The sequence below is a fragment of the Esox lucius genome, chromosome 1 (assembly GCF_011004845.1).
Source record: "Esox lucius isolate fEsoLuc1 chromosome 1, fEsoLuc1.pri, whole genome shotgun sequence".
Lineage (NCBI taxonomy): Eukaryota > Metazoa > Chordata > Actinopteri > Esociformes > Esocidae > Esox > Esox lucius.
The window spans coordinates 7,592,768-7,614,279 of NC_047569.1; the positions used below are offsets into that span (position 1 = coordinate 7,592,768).

At 48.0% G+C, this 21,512-nt stretch overlaps 1 protein-coding gene across 1 annotated transcript in view; it reads left to right on the forward strand.

Annotated features, from left to right (window-relative positions):
• Positions 1–21,197, forward strand: part of lekr1 (leucine, glutamate and lysine rich 1) — a 114,500-nt gene extending 93,303 nt beyond the window's left edge. Inside the window, exons 9-12 of the mRNA XM_013131369.4 lie at positions 5,739–5,814; positions 7,605–7,769; positions 9,880–10,104; positions 17,149–21,197. Of these exons, the coding sequence (XP_012986823.3) occupies positions 5,739–5,814; positions 7,605–7,769; positions 9,880–10,104; positions 17,149–17,544 (862 nt within the window). The 3' untranslated portion in view covers positions 17,545–21,197. The remainder of the gene's footprint in view (positions 1–5,738; positions 5,815–7,604; positions 7,770–9,879; positions 10,105–17,148) is intronic.
• Positions 21,198–21,512: the final 315 nt, after the last annotated feature.

Below are 21,512 nucleotides of genomic sequence, written 5' to 3' on the forward strand. Positions count from 1 at the left end.
TTAGAATTTTCTTCTCCAATCCATCCCCTCTCCTTATCTCCCATTCACTGGGGAGCGTGTGGTGTTTACTATTCTTTACAAGACATATTGAGAGGATCATTGAAACGGTGCATGTATACATACAGTGAAGCCCTTTCTGTTGATACAACATGACAGTTATGGATATTCTGTCTGATGGCACAGCTAACAGATCCCACTGTAACAACTTGTGCAATGCCAGTATGTGTGGAGGGGTTTGAGTGTTTCTTTTTGGAGGTGGGGGGGGGGGGGTGTTTGCTTGCGTTTTGTCGAGGCCATGTCAGTCCCAGGATTTCCAGCGATTCGTTTGTGTCTTTAGGTCTTCGGCGTGGGCTGTGTCTTTGTGCGTGCGAGTGTCCCTATTCCACAGTCTCGGTCTCATGCCTCTTGGGGCCACGTTTTTTTGTCATTCCGTAAAACGTGATGATAGACACAGCAGCACCAGTCCTACTCAGGCCATTATGATGCTTCTATCCAGAGCGACTTACTCTCATGCTAATCGTGCCTCACTTCTTTAAGTTTGGGTGGTCCCAGGAATCAAACGCACATTTGAATTGGAAGACGTTGCGACCAAGCCACCCTGGGCCATGTTATTTTACCAGCTGTAGAACAAAACATGTGGGGATGTGTGCAGAAGGAGGTGAATTAAGGGCAGCAGAACTATGATGGCCTGTCTGCCTGGTGTGTACCTATCTTTGAATAATAGTTTCTTGAGGTAAAAGGTCAGACAGTGGAACAGCAGCCCAGATGGAGGATTCGGTTTGTTTGTTTATGTCCTGCTGGCCCGCTGTCTGAGAACATTAGGTCCGTGCTTCACACACACGCATGAGGTTCTTAGCATTAGGTCCTCATCTCAGGAGCACTGGAAGGGAAAACCATTGGGTTGTCTATACTGAGAATGCTCAGTGACCTATGGACCTATATTGAAAAACTGTCTATTCTTTCGCACAGATAGAGATGGGCAGTATTTCTGTTATATGTATTTCAAGTGTATAGTTCAAGTACTTTTTTGAATTTATTTTACAGTCCAGTTAGAGGCCTGCAATTTGTTTTTAATTAATTCCTCTTCAACTAATCCATGACACATTTTTACTGGTTGTTCAGTAAAGCATCTTTTCAATAAACATTTCAGAACAAAAAACAGCTACACTGACTATAGCTGCAGATTCATGTGGAGGTGGAGCTAAAAAGCATAGTAATAATTTGACTATTCAAAAATGTGCATATTTAATGTGCAAACAATTAAGTAGATGGACAACCATGTGTTTATGTACTCCTTTAAGTTTATATGAATGAGAGGAACTGCCTCAAGAATGAAGTGTTTATGTTTTTTGGGGTGTACTTGCAAATGTTTTAATAGTTGTATTTAAAAATACTACATACACTTTCAGCTCTTAGATCTTATGTCTTCTCAAAATTATCAGTCAGTGTTAGTTTGGCTGTGAGGGGTGATTCTGTGGTATTTGGATTAGATTCTCCATGGGGATGGCTTAGGATTTGTTTTTGAGAAATGAGCCTGTCCCCCTGCAGTAAACATTCCTCCATTTTAGTTGTTACTAACAGATGGATGACAGTATGTTTATTTCACCTCAATACAGTGCCCTAGTAATGAATATGAATGCAGATGGATGACAGTATGTTTATTTCACCTCAATACAGTGCCCTAGTAATGAATATGAATGCAGATGGATGACAGTAATGCTGATTCTTAGACTGCTCTACCCTGTAGTTTTCGTTGAGGAAAAGGTAGTGTTTAATGATTCAGTATTTTCTAATTAGCAACAATCTATGTGTATGGAAGTAATTGTTTATTAACCAACTGGCATGGCATGGCATCATCTACCGCTTATCCGGGGCCGGGTCGCGGGGGCAGCAGTCTAAGCAGGGATGCCCAGACCTCCCTCTCCCCAGACACTTCCTCCAGCTCTTCCGGGGGGACACCGAGGCGTTCCCAGGCCAGCCGGGAGACATAGTCCCTCCAGCGTGTCCTAGGTCTTCCCCGGGGTCTCCTCCCGGTGGGACGGGACTGGAACACCTTCCCAGGAAGGCGTTCCGGAGGCATCCGAAACAGATGCCCAAGCCACCTCAGCAGACCCCTCTCGATGTGGAGGAGCAGCGGCTCTACTCTGAGCTCCTCCCGGGTGATCTCTAAGGGATCGCCCAGCCACCCTGCGGAGAAAGCTCATTTCGGCCGCCTGTATCCGGGATCTTGTCCTTTCGGTCATGACCCAAAGCTCATGACCATAGGTGAGAGTAGGAACGTAGATTGACCGGTAAATCGAGAGCTTCGCCTTGCGGCTCAGCTCTTTCTTCACCACGACAGACCGATACATCGACTGCATTACTGCAGAAGCTGCACTGATCCGTCTGTCAATCTCCTGTTCCATCCTTCCCTCACTCGTGAACAAGACCCCTAGATACTTAAACTCCTCCACTTGAGGCAGGTACTCTCCACCAACCTGAAGTGGGCAAGCCACCCTTTTCCGACTGAGGACCATGGCCTCGGATTTGGAGGTACTGATTTTCATCCCCACTGCTTCACACTCGGCTGCAAACCGTCCAAGTGCATGCTGAAGGTCCTGGCTTGAAGGGGCCAACACGACAACATCATCCGCAAAGAGCAGAGACGAAATCGTGTGGTCCCCAAACCTGACACCCTCCGGCCCCTGGCTGTGCCTAGAAATTCTGTCCATAAAAATTACGAACAGAACTGGCGACAAAGGGCAGCCCTGCCGGAGTCCAACATGCACTGGGAACAAGTCTGACTTACTGCCGGCAATGCGGACCAAGCTCCTGCTTCGGTCGTACAGGGACCTGATAGCCCTTAGCAAAGGACCCAGGACCCCATATTCTCGAAGCACCCTCCACAGGATGCCACGAGGGACACAGTCGAATGCCTTCTCCAAATCCACAAAACACATGTGGATTGGTTGGGCAAACTCCCATGAACTCTCCATCACCCTGTAGAGGGTATAGAGCTGGTCCAGTGTTCCACGGCCTGGACGAAAACCACACTGTTCCTACTGAATCCGAGGTTCTACTATCGGCCGTATTCTCCTCTCCAGAACCCTGGCATAGACTTTCCCAGGGAGGCTGAGCAGTGTGATCCCCCTATAGTTGGAACACACCCTCCGGTCCCCCTTCTTAAAAAGAGGGACCACCACCCCGGTCTGCCATCCCAGAGGCACTGTCCCCGACTGCCACGCAATGTTGCACAGGCGTGTCAGCCAAGACAGCCCCACAACATCCAGAGACTTGAGGTACTCAGGGCGGATCTCATTCACCCCCGGTGCCTTGCCACCGAGGAGTTTCTTGACCACCTCTGTGACTTCAGCCCGGGTGATGGACGAGTCCACCTCTGAGCCCTCAACCTCTGCTTCCTCAATGGAAGACGTGACGGCGGGATTGAGGAGATCCTCGAAGTACTCCTTCCACCGCCCGACGACATCCCCAGTTGAGGTCAACAGCTGCCCACCTCTACTGTAAACAGCGTTGGTAGGGCACTGTTTCCCTCTCCTGAGGCGCCGGATGGTTTGCCAGAATCTCTTCGAGGCCAGCCGATAGTCCTTCTCCATGGCCTCACCAAACTCCTCCCAGGCCCGAGTTTTTGCCTCCACAACCACCCGGGCTGCAGTCCGCTTGGCCTGTCGGTACCCGTCAGCTGCCTCAGGAGTCCCACAAGCCAACCAGGCCTGATAGGACTTGACAGCATCCCTTACTTCCGGTGTCCACCACCGAGTTCTGGGATTGCCTATCGACAGGCACCGGAGACCTTACGGCCACAGCCCCGAGCGGCCGCTTCGACAATGGCGGTGGAGAACATGGTCCACTCGGACTCAGTATCTCCAGCCTCCCTCGGGATCCAGTCTAAGCTCTGCCGGAGGTGGGAGTTAAAGATCTCTCTGACTCGGCCAGACGTTCCCAGCAGACCCTTACAGTACGCTTGGGCCTGCCGAGTCTGTCCAGCTTCCTCCTCCGCCATCGGATCCAACTCACCACCAGGTGGTGATCAGTTGACAGCTCCGCCCCTCTCTTCACCCGAGTGTCCAAGACATACGGCCGCAGGTCAGATGAAACGACAACAAAGTCGATCATCGACCTGCAGCCTAGGGTGTCCTGGTGCCACGTGCACTGATGGACACCCTTATGCTTGAACATGGTGTTGGTTATGGACAAACTCTGACTAGCACAGAAGTCCAATAACTGAACACCGCTCGGGTTCAGATCAAGGGGGCCGTTCCTCCCAATAACACCCCTCCAGGTGTCACTGTCGTTGCCCACGTGGGCGTTGAAGTTGCCCAGTAGAACGATAGAGTCCCCAGTCGGAGCACTTCTCCCAGAGACACCCCTCCCAGAGACTCCAAGAAGGTCGGGTACTCTGCACTGCCATTCGGCCCGTAGGCACAAACAACAGTGAGAGACCTATCCCCGACCCGTAGGCACAGGGAAACGACCCTCTCGTTCACCGGGGTAAACTCCAACACATGGCGGCAGAGCTGGGGAGCTATAAGCAAACCCACACCAGCCCGCCGCCTCTCACCATGGGCAACTCCAGAGTGGTGAAGAGTCCATCCTCTCTCAAGGAGTGTGGTTCCAGAGCCCAAGCCGTGCGTAGAGGTGATCCCGACTACCTCTAGTCGGAACCTCTCAACCTCACGCACAATCTCAGGCTCCTTCCCCGCCAGCGAGGTGACGTTCCACGTCCCTAGAGCTAGTTTCCGTGTCCAGGGATCGGGTTGTCTAGGCCCCCGCCTTCGACTGCTGCCCGATCGTCTCCGCACCGGCCCCTTATGGTCCCTCCTGTGGGTGGTGAGCCCACGGGAGGGCGGCCCCATGTCGCTCGTTCAGGCTGGGCCCGGCCAGGCCCCATGGGGAAAGGCCCGGCCACCAGGCGCTCGCAAACAAGCCCCAACCCCGGGCCTGGCTCCAGGGTGGGGCCCCGGCTGCGCCATGCCGGGCGACTTCACAGGACACAAAATCTTTTTCATCATTAAGGGGTTTTTGAAAAACGGTTCAAAAAACCCCTTAACCAACTGAATCAAATGAAATGTGCCCCATTGAAGAAACTGCAACAAATGACCGCATGGCTTCACGTTTTAATTGTGCCATGTGGGGGCCAATCTGTCATTTCACCATGGCTAATAATCAAACTTGTGCTGAGTGAAACTAGAATGTTTTTAAAACAGAGATGATTTGAGAATGAAGTTTAGATGTGTAAATGGTAAAGTTCGTAACCAGGCCCGGCTGAAGGATCAAATGACTGAGGGTGTATTTCTTACAAATCGGGGGGCATATCTAATTTATGTACCATTTGCAGTGTTTATGGGGAAACATAACTTGGGGGCCACAGATTCTATCTGGAGGGGCAATGCCCCCTTTTGACCGAACAGTCACAAACAGCACCTGTTCAGTCTGGCCGTCCCCCCTTACAAATAAGCACTTTCCACCCAAATCAATGGTTTTAGTATGACTGTTATAAAATACTGTATGTAAATGCTTTATATATATATATATATATATATATATATATATATATATATACACACATATCATTTTGCGTAGATTTTAGCTGTACAGTATGTGCTTGGGTTTTTAGATATCATTACTGTTACCTTCAGAATTATAGGAAATGGGCTTCTTGGTGACAGTGGGTTGTTATGCTGTATTGACTGTGTGCTACTGTGGGTTTTCATAGTGCAATATTATACTTATGTTTACAGAGAGCAAATAATGGAGGCCCATCGTGAAGCCCTGTCGAAGACGGAGGAAAACCTCAGACAAGAGCTGGCTCTTAAGGTAATATACTATGATAAAACATATGCTACTAGTCAGCGGACCCTTTCATCCAAGGAGACTTTAAGTCCTGCGTGCATACATTCCTGGTCCCGGGAATCGAACCCAGTATCCAGGCATATCAAGTGCCGTGGTTTACCAACTGAGCTGCAGGGCTTTAATGTAATGAAAGAGTACACTGTTCTTATATTCTGATCTCCTATTGCCCCGCCCTCTCTATAGCACTGCTGAACTGCCTGGGAATAGATACCAAGTCCCACCGGCTAAAGGGGCCTTTCAAGGATTTCTTCTGTACTACTAGCATAAATGACCAGAAGACATCCACATTTTTAAGTTAATGTTTCAGATATAGTTTTCTGCTAAATTGTCCCAAGTGCCTGAGATATTTTCTATAGAAACATTCTCTCTGGTCCATCTATCAGTTTGCATAATCCCTTTAGACACTCAGCATACTATCCCACCACATTAAATCCGCTCGTTTTCCATGTGGACTAGCTAATAATATTCCGGTTTGAAGTCAGTATGAAAGGTGAGGAGAAGACAAGTTGTTCATTGTTTTATTTAGTCTTTGAAACATTAAAGGAAGGTTTCTACTCAGTGCCCCTTTAAATTAAGACAGGAAAACATGCTATGAAATGAAACCACAAACCAGGTCCCCTTACGGCCCCACTCTTTCTCTCTCCTTTCTGTCTTATTCATTCTGTCTTTCGTCCTCTTTGTTTCTCTCTTCCTCTCCCTCCTTTTCTCCTTTCCTGTATCTTTCCCTCTCTCTCTTTCTCTCAAACCGTGGAGCAGTGAAAACTCAGCGCCCTTTTGGCAACCCCATCGGGTCAAAATGTCTGTAGTGTTTGTTTTATTTGTCCAGTTTCCTAGTCCACCAGTGTGGAGGTGTGGGTAAGCCAGGTTTAGGGAGATTCCAGTCTCAGCACGGCAGTATTAAGAAGAATGCCTTCTGATTCCCTAAAAATGACACCACTCTCCCTCCGGTTTCCTGTCCCTGACACGGAAGCTCGCCCAGTGAGAAAGAAGCGGTCTCACACACACAGTCTACACCCAATGGAACAGACACAATACCCGCGCTCTTGGCCGTGGAGGTCATTTTATTAACGGAAAGCTGAAAAGCAAAAACAAAACCACTGGGCGGCGTTCAGAAATACATTCTTCCTCTGCTGCCCAAATCTGCTGTTCTGGGGCCCTTTTCAACCTCCCCTTAAAAGAGGTCTGACCGAGGTCAGGTGTGCCTCGCCGAGGGTGCGGTTGCGTTCAAAAGCAGCAACCGGGCTGTGTTCAAGGCCCCGTTTTGCAGACGAGGGGCTAGGGGTTGTCCCTGGGACGATGTCCCACCCCAGGGCCCGCACGCAAAGCCTGTGATCTCCTCTGCTGTTTGAAAAAGATGGCCAAGCCTGACTAAAAATACACACTGTGCCACCACCAAACCTTCTTTTCCCAGCAGTCAAAACCAGTGTTTGTATATCCCTGCCGAGGCAATATTTCAGTCCTCACTTATGGTGAGAATGGCCTGTCTGGGTTGAAACTTTCATCTCACGGTTGCGATCTGTGACAGATCTTCTCTGGAGCGCGAGCGGCTTCCCTTTTCTGTCTGCAAATAAAACAACTGCCAAATCTGGAGGGATATTATGTCCGTTTTTAGTGTCAGTCACTGCGCGTTTCACGCTAACCTGAAAACACTGCTCTTAATGTTTGTATCGTATTTTTTTAAATATATGTGTGTGTGTGCTTTTTTGCATGTGTGTGTGTCAGCTCGTTGTAAAACCTCATGTCTATTTACCCAGCTGGAGGCTGCTCTAAAGGAGCAAAGGTCCCAGAATGCAGCGCACCTGAAGGAACGGGAGGAGGAGCTAAAGAGGGAGGCGGAGCTAGTGCTGGTGATTGACAGGGAGAAGAGTTGGGAGATGTTGCTGCAGTGCCAGAGAGAGAAGGAGCAGTTGCAGAATAAGGTACCAGCACCGGGGCTTAAAGAGACGCTCAGCCGCATTGACGGTATAACAACAGAGGAGATGTCTCCACCCGGGGCCCCCCTGCATCTGACACCGGTTATAAGCAGTCAGAGAGGCCCCTCTGGTTAACCAATACCAGCACTACTGTCTCTCTGTCCCTCTGGTTAACCAATACCAGCACTACTGTCTCTCTGTCCCTATGGTTAACCAATACCAGCACTACTGTCTCTCTGTCCCTCTGGTTAACCAATACCAGCACTACTGTCTCTCTGTCCCTCTGGTTAACCAATACCAGCACTACTGTCTCTCTGTCCCTCTGGTTAACCAATACCAGCACTACTGTCTCTCTGTCCCTCTGGTTAACCAATACCAGCACCACTGTCTCTCTCTCCCTCTGGTTAACCAATACCAGCGCCACTGTCTCTCTCTCCCTCTGGTTAACCAATACCAGCGCCACTGTCTCTCTCTCCCTCTGGTTAACCAATACCAGCGCCACTGTCTCTCTCTCCCTCTGGTTAACCAATACCAGCGCTACTGTCTCTCTGTCCCTCTGGTTTACCAATACCAGCACTACTGTCTCTCTCTCCCTCTGGTTAACCAATACCAGCGCCACTGTCTCTCTCTCCCTCTGGTTAACCAATACCAGCGCCACTGTCTCTCTCTCCCTCTGGTTAACCAATACCAGCGCCACTGTCTCTCTCTCCCTCTGGTTAACCAATACCAGCGCCACTGTCTCTCTCTCCCTCTGGTTAACCAATACCAGCGCTACTGTCTCTCTGTCCCTCTGGTTTACCAATACCAGCACTACTGTCTCTCTCTCCCTCTGGTTAACCAATACCAGCGCCACTGTCTCTCTGTCCCTCTGGTTAACCAATACCAGCGCCACTGTCTCTCTCTCCCTCTGGTTAACCAATACCAGCGCCACTGTCTCTCTCTCCCTCTGGTTAACCAATACCAGCGCCACTGTCTCTCTCTCCCTCTGGTTAACCAATACCAGCGCCACTGTCTCTCTCTCCCTCTGGTTAACCAATACCAGCGCCACTGTCTCTCTGTCCCTCTGGTATTATGGTATTAGTCGTGGTGGAGGAGAGATGGTTTTGACTGTTGGACAGACAGACAGGCAGGCATGGAGACAGGACGACAGCCAACACAAGGAGCTCTAAGAAAAGCACAAGGATCCGAGTACAAGACGGAACGGCAGCGTCTCTGTTTTGCTCCCTCTCTCCATCTGTCTCTTCCTCTCCGGCCTCCGTCCTTATCTCAGCCTCCATCCTGCCCTCCGGGAGTTATGGCTGTGACTCCTCTTTGTTCCGGAGTGCAGTGGGTGTCTGATCTGTGTGTGTGCCAGGACCCTATCATTCACCCAGTGAGGCTGTGTGTGTATGGGTGTGTGCGCTTGTGTGTGTGTGGTGTGTGTGTGTGGTGTAGTCACCGGTTGGAAGGAGATGCTGGGTGGCGGATCCACCGATCCAGAAATGATGCTGACGGCTTCTTGCCTCTGTTGACCTGAGACAGGGATAGGATCGACTGCAAACACACTACACACACCTTTTACACACCTACACAACACTCTTGTCTTACACTACACCAAACAAACACACTACACACACCCTTTACACACCTACACAACACTCTCGTCTTACACTACACCAAACAAACACACTACAACAAACATGTCCAGAAAACAGAAAAGAGCAGAGAGAATATAAAAGAGACAGACAGACAGTGAGAGACTGTTAGTTTTCTGCTGTCCTAATACTGTAACAAATACTAATAAAAGGAATTAATCCCAAACCCATCAGTGTTTTCCAAATTGTTCTGGACTAGTCATTGTACCAGTCTGTGTCGTACATTTTCCTCTCTGTTTGCTTGTTCTAAGTCAGTGGATTCCATCCAGGGGTACTGGGACCCCTGAGGGTACTTGGCCTGTCAACAGGGGGTGCTTGAGGAGACTCATGAGACCATAGACTTACTGGTAAAATGAACAAAATGGGTTTCTTCAGGGGTACCCAGAGCAGGTCAAAAGTCAATAGATGGTACAGTTAGTGAGAAAGGTTGGGAACCAATGTAGAATCTGGGTAATAGGGCTTATCAAATGTCTGTGTCTCAGCTGTCCTCCCAGGTCCTCTCCGCCACACAGGAGCTCAGGGAGGACGCGCATAGGCTGACGGAGAGACTGAGGGAGGTGCAGGAGGAGGCGGACAGGAGCAGCGCTAAAGAGGAGGCGCTACAGCGTGCACTGGAGGAATCCCGGCAACAGGGGGCGCTGGAGCTGAGCCAGGCCCGGATGGAACTGCAGCTGTTAAAAAAAGACAAGGCCGTGCTGCGAGACGAGGTGAGGGACAGAGACGGAGAAAGACGGGCAGGAAGTGATGGAGGCCGCGTGATGTGGAGCCGCAAGAGGAAATCTTGAATTTACGACGATGTTACTGGGCTCTAATTCGACGAGAATTTCCAATCCTCATTTTTAACCTCATGAATGTCCTCCCCAGCAACCCTGTACCAAACTGCCTCGTAAAACCTGCCCAATTATTGTGGTTCACTCCTGTAGACTGACATCTCAATCTGAAATAGGCCCGAGTTCAGGCAGACAGAGAGTGAGAGAGACAGGGATAAAGAGAGAGGAAGAGAGAGAGTATAAATAGGAAATGTGTGGTGTGCGAGGGAGGGAGGGACAGAGAGTCTCTGTCAGGCTCCTGGGTGTGTGTGTGTGTGTGTGTGTGTGTGTGTGTGTGTGTGTGTGCTGACACGCAGACCTCTGTCTCGGGAGGCCAGTCTGAGGCTGCAGTCACGACACCCCCTCAGCTGTCTGAGTCTGGCACTGCCACACGCATCACACACACACACACACACACACACACACACCGCATCACACACACACACACACCGCATCACACACACACACACCGCATCACACACACACACACACCGCATCACACACACACACCGCATCACACACACACACCGCATCACACACACACACACACGCATCACACACACACACCGCATCACACACACACACACACCGCATCACACACACACACCGCATCACACACACACACACACGCATCACACACACACACACACACACACACCGCATCACACACACACACACACCGCATCACACACACACACACACCGCATCACACACACACACACACCGCATCACACACACACACACACCGCATCACACACACACACACACCGCATCACACACACACACACACCGCATCACACACACACTGCATCACACACACCGCATCACACACACACTGCATCACACACACACACACTGCATCACCCACACACTGCATCACCCACACACTGCATCACACACACACACACCGCATCACACACACACACACCGCATCACACACACACAGTGCATCACACACACACACACACACACAATGCATCTCACACACACACACACCGCGTCACACACACACTGCATCACCCACACACCGCATCACACACACAATGCATCTCACACACACACACACCGCATCACACACACACAGTGCATCACACACACACACACACACACACACAATGCATCTCACACACACACACCGCGTCACACACACACTGCATCACACACACCGCATCACACACACACTGCATCACACACACACACACTGCATCACCCACACACTGCATCACACACACACACACCGCATCACACACACACAGTGCATCACACACACACACACACAATGCATCTCACACACACACACACACCGCGTCACACACACACTGCATCACCCACACACCGCATCACACACACAATGCATCTCACACACACACACCGCATCACACACACACAGTGCATCACACACACACACACACACACACACAATGCATCTCACACACACCGCGTCACACACACACTGCATCACACACACCGCATCACACACACACTGCATCACACACACACACACTGCATCACCCACACACTGCATCACACACACACTGCATCACACACACACACCGCATCACACACACACTGCATCACACACACACACACCGCATCACACACACACACAGCCTCACACAAACACCGCACCACACACACACAGAGCATCCCACACACCCAGAGCATCACACACACACACTGCATCACACACACACACACACACTGCATCACACACACACAGCATCACACACACACACACACTGCATCAAACACACACACTGCATCAAACACACACATACACAACGCATCACACACACACACACACACACACACACTGCATCACACACACACAGCATCACACACACACACACACACACACACTGCATCACACACACACAGCATCACACACACACACAGCCTCACACAAACACCGCACCACACACACACAGAGCATCCCACACACCCAGAGCATCACACACACACACACACTGCATCACACACACACACACACTGCATCACACACACACAGCATCACACACACACACACACACTGCATCAAACACACACACTGCATCAAACACACACATACACAACGCATCACACACACTGCATCACACACACACAGCATCACACACACACACACACTGCATCACACACACACACAGCATCACACACACACACACACACACTGCATCACACACACAGCATCACACTCACACACACACACACACACAGCATCACACACACACACACAGCATCACACACACAGCATCACACACACACACACACACACAGCATCACACACACACACACAGCATCACACACACTGCATCAAACACACACACTGCATCAAACACACACATACACAACGCATCACACACACACACACACACACACTGCATCACACACACACAGCATCACACACACACACACACACACACACACTGCATCACACACACACACAGCATCACACACACACACACACACACACTCACACACACACACACACACTGCATCACACACACACAGCATCACACACACACACACACACACACACACACTGCATCACACACACACACAGCATCACACACACACACACACACACACTGCATCACACACACACAGCATCACACACACACACACACACACACAGCATCACACACACACACACAGCATCACACACACAGCATCACACACACACTCAATCAGTTTCCAGGTCGTCACATCGATCACCTTTTCTCCTCCTGTCTGCACTCCCCCGTCCTAGCTTCGTCTGCCTCCCTCCATCTCCCTTTCTCCCCGTCCCTCCCCATCCCTCCCTCTCTTCTCCCCTTCCTCTCGTCTCCTGAGGCCAGTCACTACCTCTTTAGACTCCTGGTCATACCCCCCCACACTCTTTCTCCCCCTCCAGCACCTGCAGTTCTCTCTGTGTCTGCCTCTCTCTTTCTGTTTGTTTCTGTTGTTCTGTCTCTTTATCTGTCTTTCTGTTTTTTGGTCTGTTTTTCTCTGTTCATCTGTCTCTGTTTGTTTCTCACTTTTTCTCTCTCTACCTCTCTCTCTGGCTCTCTCTAAAGGTGTCCTGGTGCCAGTTTCACAGCTGACATTCTCCTTAATGCCACAACATGGTTCTTTTGTTCTCTTTTTCGGCCTCCTCTTTTTAATCATTTCAAATGGTATTTAAGAGTGCCTCTCTGCTTTCACTTGGGTTTAAGGCCCTATCGGATCTGACTGTGAGATCAAATCCATACCTAAAGGACAGCCCAAACCTCAGCCCTAATTAAAAAACACTATCTCTCAGTCCTCTTTCACTTGCTTTCTTTCGTCTTGGCTGTCTTTCTATGTCCTTCATTCATCTCCTCTTGTCATTTCCAGTTAAATTGATGTCGCATTGATCTTTCTGTACTTTGTCTCTCTCTCGTGTTTGTTTGTGCATGTGTGTTTGCCTGTGATTGCGTGTGTGTGGGTTTGTGCTCGCGTGTTCCAGTCATTGATGAATGGTTAGTGGAGAAAGATGATTGGCTTTCTGATCGTGACCTTGCGAGTTGTACGTGACCCTGTCTGTTGCTAAGGCAACAGAACACTGTCACACCGGCTTTGCCATTGATCGCTGGACAATACCTGCCTTCGTTTTCCGTTGTGCACAAACACACAATCAAACACACAAACACACGCACAGACACACACACACACACATTAGGAATGACTTATGCTTTGACTCATAAGCTAACCCTGTCACAAACAGAGCCACAGATATGATTGGATGATAAGATGATGACACAGCCTGTAAAACCACAATCTCTCCATAAACAAAATGGCAGCTTGCCTGGAAGTCATCATCATCTCTGTTTGCCTGTTGAGTGTGTATGGAAGGATTGATAGGATTAAAAAGAACCTCCACACAGATGGTCACAAAGAGAAACAGGTTTTACTATGTTTAAGTATATTAACCCAAACTGTAGTTGAACCGGGAAAATTCCACACATTTTGGATTTGACAGTGTTCACGTTTGGGGGAAGGTTTCTATTGCAGTTAGGAGTTAGGGTTCAGTTACTGGGGTTACTGTTAGCGTGAGGCTAAGCGGTTAGTATATATAGGATTTGTAAGGAGAATCAATGTTGATGCCCCGATTTAGATGTGTGTGGGTGGGTTTTTGTTAAGGTTTTGCTATCCTTTTCGTAAGGACACAAAAAACAACACAAGGACAGGAAAACAATAAGACTTCGACCCTGTGAAGAGATTTCACCGGTCCCTGCGAGGAGAAGTCTATTTTCGGTTTAGTGATTAGGTTTAGAGGACAAATTAAAGCTTGCGTGTGTGTGTGTGGGTGTGTGCGTGTGTGGGTGTGCTCTCAGTGTGTTAGTAAATGAACTCAGCAGGATGTAGTGGTCCATTCAGCGTGAGGTGTTAGGGGGTCGTCGGATGTTGTTTCTGGAGCGGAGGGCTTGTGCTCCTGCACATTCGGCCAGCTTCGCGGTTTCCACAAATGCACTCCTGACTTTTCTCAGGTACCTCCCTCTCCTTGTCTTTTTCTCTCCATTTCTCACTTGCGCTCTTTCTTTCCGTCATTCCCTCCAGCTATCCCGAAACAACTAGGAGACCAGGAGAGAGACGGGCACCAAAGGTCACATTGTCTGGGGGGAAATTACATCAAAGCGTGACCTTTAACCTCTCACCTTTCACCACCAGCACAGGGGTGGGGGGGGGGATTCAAAAAATCGAGATGTGTGTTTGCGTGTGTGCTTGGGTTGGAATGTGGTATGAAATGCGTTAGGGGGGCGAGTTGATTGGAACCACGTTGTGCTGAGTGTGATTTACATTTAATACTCTCGTAATCCTCTGCTTTTACCATGAGCCCTCAAGGATGTCTGCCAGTAGGACTGGCATATCGAAGCACGGGAGGCACACACACAGACACACACACACACACACGATCAGTAACACACACAGCCATGTTCGGGCACAGACATGCGAACACATGCATACAGAGGTACAAATGCGATCCATGTGCTTTCTCCGTTAGGGGTTTTCCCTTACCACACGACAGAATCCAGATGTGGACTCACACGTACCAGGGAACCCATCGTTACACACACCAGCCACACGCCCACGTGTTCACACACACACACACACTCTGGCGTGTAGTCAGCCACACTGCCGTGTGTTCGCAACACTGACAGACATGTACTGACAGGCGCGCACGTACTCGGATCATTTCTGTCTTGCACACTAACGTGCACGCACGTTTCTCAGACAAACAGCAGATTTTAGTCTCTGGTTGCCGGCCGGTCTGTCTGCCTGTTCTCTTTGTACATATTTTTCTGTTGTCTGTCTGTCATTCTATCTGTGTCTTTTTCTCATTCATATGTCTGTGTTTTTGTGTTGCCTGTCTGTCTGTGTGTCTATCCTTCTATTGTTTGTCTGTCTGCTCTAGGCCTTGCTGCCATTCTCCTACATGGCCACTAGATGGTGCACTACTCAGGGACCAATTATGCCAAGTTGCAAAGATATTTTCCTAAAATCTTGTTTCAAACCCAACTGTAACCCTGACTAAACACACAGCTACACTATTTAGGGATGGTGTCAAGGACTTTTGTCATTTACTTCCCCAGAGTCACATGAAGTGATTTTCCAAGAAAACTACCGTTAGCACAATTACTGGAAGTAAAAGGGAAGCGCTGCGCAGCTTAGACTTGCTATACATCCATTTTGTAGTGAAGCCTGTCTGGCCCACATGTGCTGTACAGTCTGACTGAGAGAATGCCTCTGATGCCTGACATTTACAATACAGATTTATTTGATTTTATGGTAGGAGGGGTATGTGCATGAGAGACAGCCCTGGCCCTTGAAAGTATGCACACATAGCTTAACCCTCCCAAGCACTTTCAAAACACCAAACCCAGTGTCACCACAGCACACACACACACACACACAAACCACATACAAGCACAAATGCATGCTTAGAGATTTCCTCGCAATCATTACAATTTCATGTTTGTTATTTAGCACACATTCTTATCCAGTGACCTAAAGAAGCAGTTAGATATGACTGTCTTGCGCAAGGGCAACACCCAAAAACGCATCTGCTGTGGGATTTAAACCGACAACCTTTTGTTTACTCTCTCTAATTGTCAGAGTCCTTTCTGTGTCTTGTCTGACAAGAGTATGTCTGCATCTTTTCTTTACCATGTACATCTGTCTTATGTCATGTCTAACCGGGCCTGTCTCTCTGAACATGCCCGTCTCTCTGACCGTGCCTGTCTCTCACACCGTGCCTGTCTCTCTGAACATGCCTGTCTCTCACACCGTGCCTGTCTCTCTGAACATGCCTGTCTCTCACACCGTGCCTGTCTCTCTGAACATGCCTGTCTCTCACACCGTGCCTGTCTCTCTGAACATGCCTGTCTCTCACACCGTGCCTGTCTCTCTGAACATTCCTGTCTCTCTGACCGTGCCTGTCTCTCTGACCGTGGCTGTCTCTCTGAGCGTGCCTGTCTCTCTGACCGTGGCTGTCTCTCTGACCGTGCCTGTCTCTCTGACCGTGGCTGTCTCTCGGACCAACCGAGCTCCTCCAAACTGTCTCCTTATCTGTAGTTTAAGTCCCCATCTGAGTTGGTTGGGCACCCCATTCTTTTCCCTAAGTCACAGGCCATTTCCTACTTCTTTATGGTTATTGAGAATGAACCTGAAACTTGATTTTGAATCCCAGTTTGAAGGGTTGCTGACCACAAACCTTTTTAAACCTGCCCTTTTAAACTCTCCTACTCACCTAGACCGTTGTGCTTTCCTGTTGTTTTATCTTGTGTTTAACTATTCATGCTGCTTCCTCAGCCAGAGCCCTGTTGAAAAATACAAATCTCACTAAAGAAAAGAAAATGACCAAGTGACTGATTCAAGTTTCAGTGAACTTCAGTGTCAGGACAGGTCTTAGTATTTCTCTTTCTCTCCCTCATGTGTCTTTTATAGGTGGTATTGCTTCAGGACACAGTTAGGAGGGAGTGTGAGGAGAGAGGGGAGCTGATTACTGCTCTTACCCACGCTAGAGAGCAGCTCCTGGGCTTACGACGACCAGCCTCCCGTCCAAGTCTCCCCGACCTCCAGGGAAAACCCATGAGACTGCCCCTCAACCGCTCCTTCACCCCTCAGCCCGCACTGAGACCCTCCCCTCCTCCCCCAGTCAACGGGAGGCCAGAAGGGGGAGGCAGGGGTGAGAGGAGCGCTGCGTCTTGGCATGCAGGAGGCGGGTCGGGAAGGAGAAGGGGGGGGGGGGGAGGCGGCAGCCTGCCCAAACTGAAGTCCAGTGCTGTTAGTGAGGTCGAACATAGAGTTCATTTAGTGATGGGGAGGAAAGAGAGGCTCTGACACCCTCATGTATTTGTGTCACTAGGCTGGTGATGACCAGCAATTAATGTTACAAAATACTGTTTGGGGGGCCCCTAAGTGGCGCGGGGGTCTAAGACACTGTCTCGCGGGAGCGCTGCGTTGCAACAGCCTGGCGTTTGAATCCTGGTCATGGAATTCTGACAGTGCAAAGGGGACCAGAAGAGGTCGTCACAAAATGATGATTCATCCTAAACCTACATGTAAACCTAATCTTAAACCATAACACTGTACCCTTTCCTGTACTTGTGAGAACACACACAAGACAACACACAGCTAATGAACAGTTTGTGGGAGCGTTGTTTCAAAATATAGAAACGTATTGAGCTCTCGTAGACAGTCAGAAAGGTGGGAACATGTCTGCATGTACCATCCCACCCGCTGAAAACCCAGAGCCCAACAAGCACTCCTCTACATCAACACATTAGCACACGCACTTTACATTCATCTCTACCCATTGTCAATTACAGATGCGCTATAACTTCATCCCAGGCACACACTCACACACGCACTAATGTTCAAAGAGCAATCGGTCCATACAGGGAGGGTTACATACGCACACAAACATAACACACACAGACATACACAAACATAACACACACACTGCCCCTGTTTTTCTTTTGGTTTTGACGTCACTCACTCCGGCAGAAAAGTTGGAAATGTGTGTGGCATGGAACCCATTTCAAAACGGAAAGCCTCTTGGTAGGCCTCTTTTTCAAACACGCTCTGTCTCTTTGGTATGCCCCTTACTCTCCGTCCAATGCAACACACCAAATTGTACCCAAGGTTCCATTCCTTGCTCTTCCTTGTGATTGTGGCGTCACTAGATGCAACAGACACAAATTCCAAATCAGCAGAATCATAGAAACACATCTGAGCAGCTTACAGTCTGACAGTCGATGTGGATTGTGTCTTTTAAATTACAAAATAAATGTAGGTAAATGTAACAAATATGTGATTTTGTGTCTTTAATTAGAGGTTAGAGTTAGTTTAGCAGAGTGGTTAAGGTTAAGACTAATTTAAAAATGTTCAGATGAGAAATTGTCTTAATGGGAGGGGTTTAACCATAACTGTGACTGTGTTTGTTCCAACTAGTGACAACCTTGTCGTTGCAACATAGCATGGTTTAAAGGGACTGGAATGTTTAGCTAGAGACTGATAACCTGGCTATCTCCCTTCACTCTCTCTTGTTCAAATGGTATTTACTTAGTCTCCTGTGTGGTTCGTGCGAAAGCTTCCCATTATATCCACTGATGTCTTTTTTAGCGTGAGAGTCTCCCCCACTCTCCCTGTCTTCAAACTATATTTGCCTGGTCTCGTGTAAGAGTGCATTTCTCTCATTGTGCTTTCCCATACACACACGCATTTTGGCATGATGTAGTTTATTTTTAAGGCATAAAGCTGTGCCTTGTCACACACTCATGTGTTACATTACCACAGCTGGGGTGTGATAATGTAATTGTGTATGTATGTGTGTCCGTGAGTTGCCCTGTGCTCATGTTCTCCCTCCAGATGCACTCCCAACCTTTAACCCGTCCTTTCATCTCCTCCTCCCCGACACCCTGTGGCCTCGCACCTCACTTCCTGCTACCGTGACCTTCACTTCCTGAACCTCCTCCACTGGCTCTTTGAAGAGTGCAGGTCTTTCAACATGGGCCAGGGAGTTATAAACACACTCCTCGCCTTGCCCTGGCTCTCTCAATCTTTCGGCCCTGCTATGTATTTCTCCCTTCCGCCGTAATCTCTGCGTCCTCGCACCCTTTATGCCCCTCCGCGTGTCGACATGTGACGGGCTTGGCGTTACGCAAGTGTTTTTTCATTTGTGATTATCATTACAGAACATGCATTCACACTTGCATCTAAGAATGGATCCCAAAATAATGTTAAGTCTGAAAACATGAATAAGAGTTTGTTAAGTTTGTCGATATGGCATTTGTGCTGTGCCGTAATTCCTCCCACACGCGTGTAACCATGGTGTTTATGTATGTGATTAACCCCTCGTTCGTCATAAGGGAGGCCCCTAACCGCTCCTGCCCTATGTCCATAGCCATTGTGGAATTCCCATGAGCCTTCCCACACCCATAATCATTGTCACCCAGGAAACGGTGGAAAAGAATGCTGAGTATTCACCATGGCGATGGCGTAAGTGTCCCTTAGCTTGTGGGTTGTTGCACAGCACATTCCACAGCCTTAAATCAACACGGAGTGTTTAAAATGTAAAACATACATACACTGGAAAGTGTTAAAGTTGCATTCAGTGACTTTTGGCCACCGGTTATAAAAGTGGTGCTGTTGAGCCAAACCAGTTCCCAAAGAATGTGCTAAAAATGCTCCACATGTCATCAAAATATGTTTGAGGTATGATAGTGATTCTACTCATAGATTATGCCCATATAAACAACATATTACACATCCAGCCCAAAATTGGAGGTTTAAAATTAGTTTGTTATTCAAAGTTGTGGAATGCATCTTTAAAGTATGAGTAAAGCCTTTGAATATTTTCAAGAGAGCCTTGTCTTTCAGGTTAATTGTGCCCTTTTCACCCATGACTGCATTTATTTAGTGACAGAGACTTTGTTATGTCATTGGTCAACATTACCTTACCAGTGGAGATCTTAAGCACCTCCTTTTTTACATGATACCGGGTATTTCCTAAGGCCTTATTTTGCGGAATTGGTTTTACTCAAATACCAGGGCCTGAATGTCCTATGTATCACTTTGAACCACACCAATAGTTATCATATTTATTATCATTATTGGTTGGTAGTAAATCTAAATAAAACTAGTATATTCTGTTCTCTAGGTTACAAAATCTACTTCCGAATTACCTTAAAATTATCACACTGAATGGTTCTGTTGTGGAACGTGTTCCATCCTACAAATATCTTTTAAAAAACATTACTGAGTCGATGAAGAAGCATGAGATAATTATATACTTTTTTAAAATAAAAACAAGAAATTTTTGTTGCGTCAGCATAGAATTTAAATTGTGCAAGCAACATTTATGTCCCTGCTAGATTATAGTAATTTGTATGCCTCAGCTTCTGTCCTGAAACCTCTGGACGCAGTCTATCATTCAGCCCTGCATTTTACCACTAGTGTGGATTTTCTGAAAACATCAAGTTTTACATCAGTTGGCTGTGACTCGCTGACCTCCAGAAGGACCATGGTTGATATTTTTATATAAGGCTATTTTACAGAAACTTCCTATCTTACCTATAAAATGTGTTGAACAAGCACCAGTTATCAAATACCTTCTCAAGACTGACTTGTCTTGGAGACACCATAGGCATATTCAGAATTGGGTAAATTGCTTTTGAATACTGTGCTCCACACACATGGAATGCCATTCAGAATTATCTTAAGCTGAACGTTTTAGTGCCTATGGGGCTATTTTAATGTCTGATAAACGAAGTATTAAATGTGATTGATTTTTACATGTGTATTTTTATATTTCTATTTTATCTATGTTTTATTTTAGTAATACATGGCTCAGCTGTGAAAGAGACCTTGGTCTCAGGGGATTTCCCTGTGTAAATAAAGTTAAATAAATAGAAATACTTGGACTCAATGCATCCATTACAGAAGTTACTCAGTTAAGTTTGTATACGTGCTTGTTCCAGTTTGCTTTTGAGTGTGACAGCATATTAAAGTAACTTTTAATTGGACACTGTGTCACTTTGATTTGTGTGTCTGGGTGTGTTGGTGCATGCTTGTGTTCCCGTGTTCAAGAGCAGTGGTTGGATACTCACTAAAAACAAGTAACACTAACTGTACCATACAGTTGCACAGCTGTGCATTGTCAGACTAGCACGGGGTCCAGGTCAAAGCTCTGGGTTACAATTTTCCAGTGAGTTAGTGTGTGCGTGTGCGCATTTCCATGCCATGCGCTATGCAGGTGCATTTTGTAGCGCGGCCCAGACTGCAAGAAACGCCTCTCCGTATTCAGT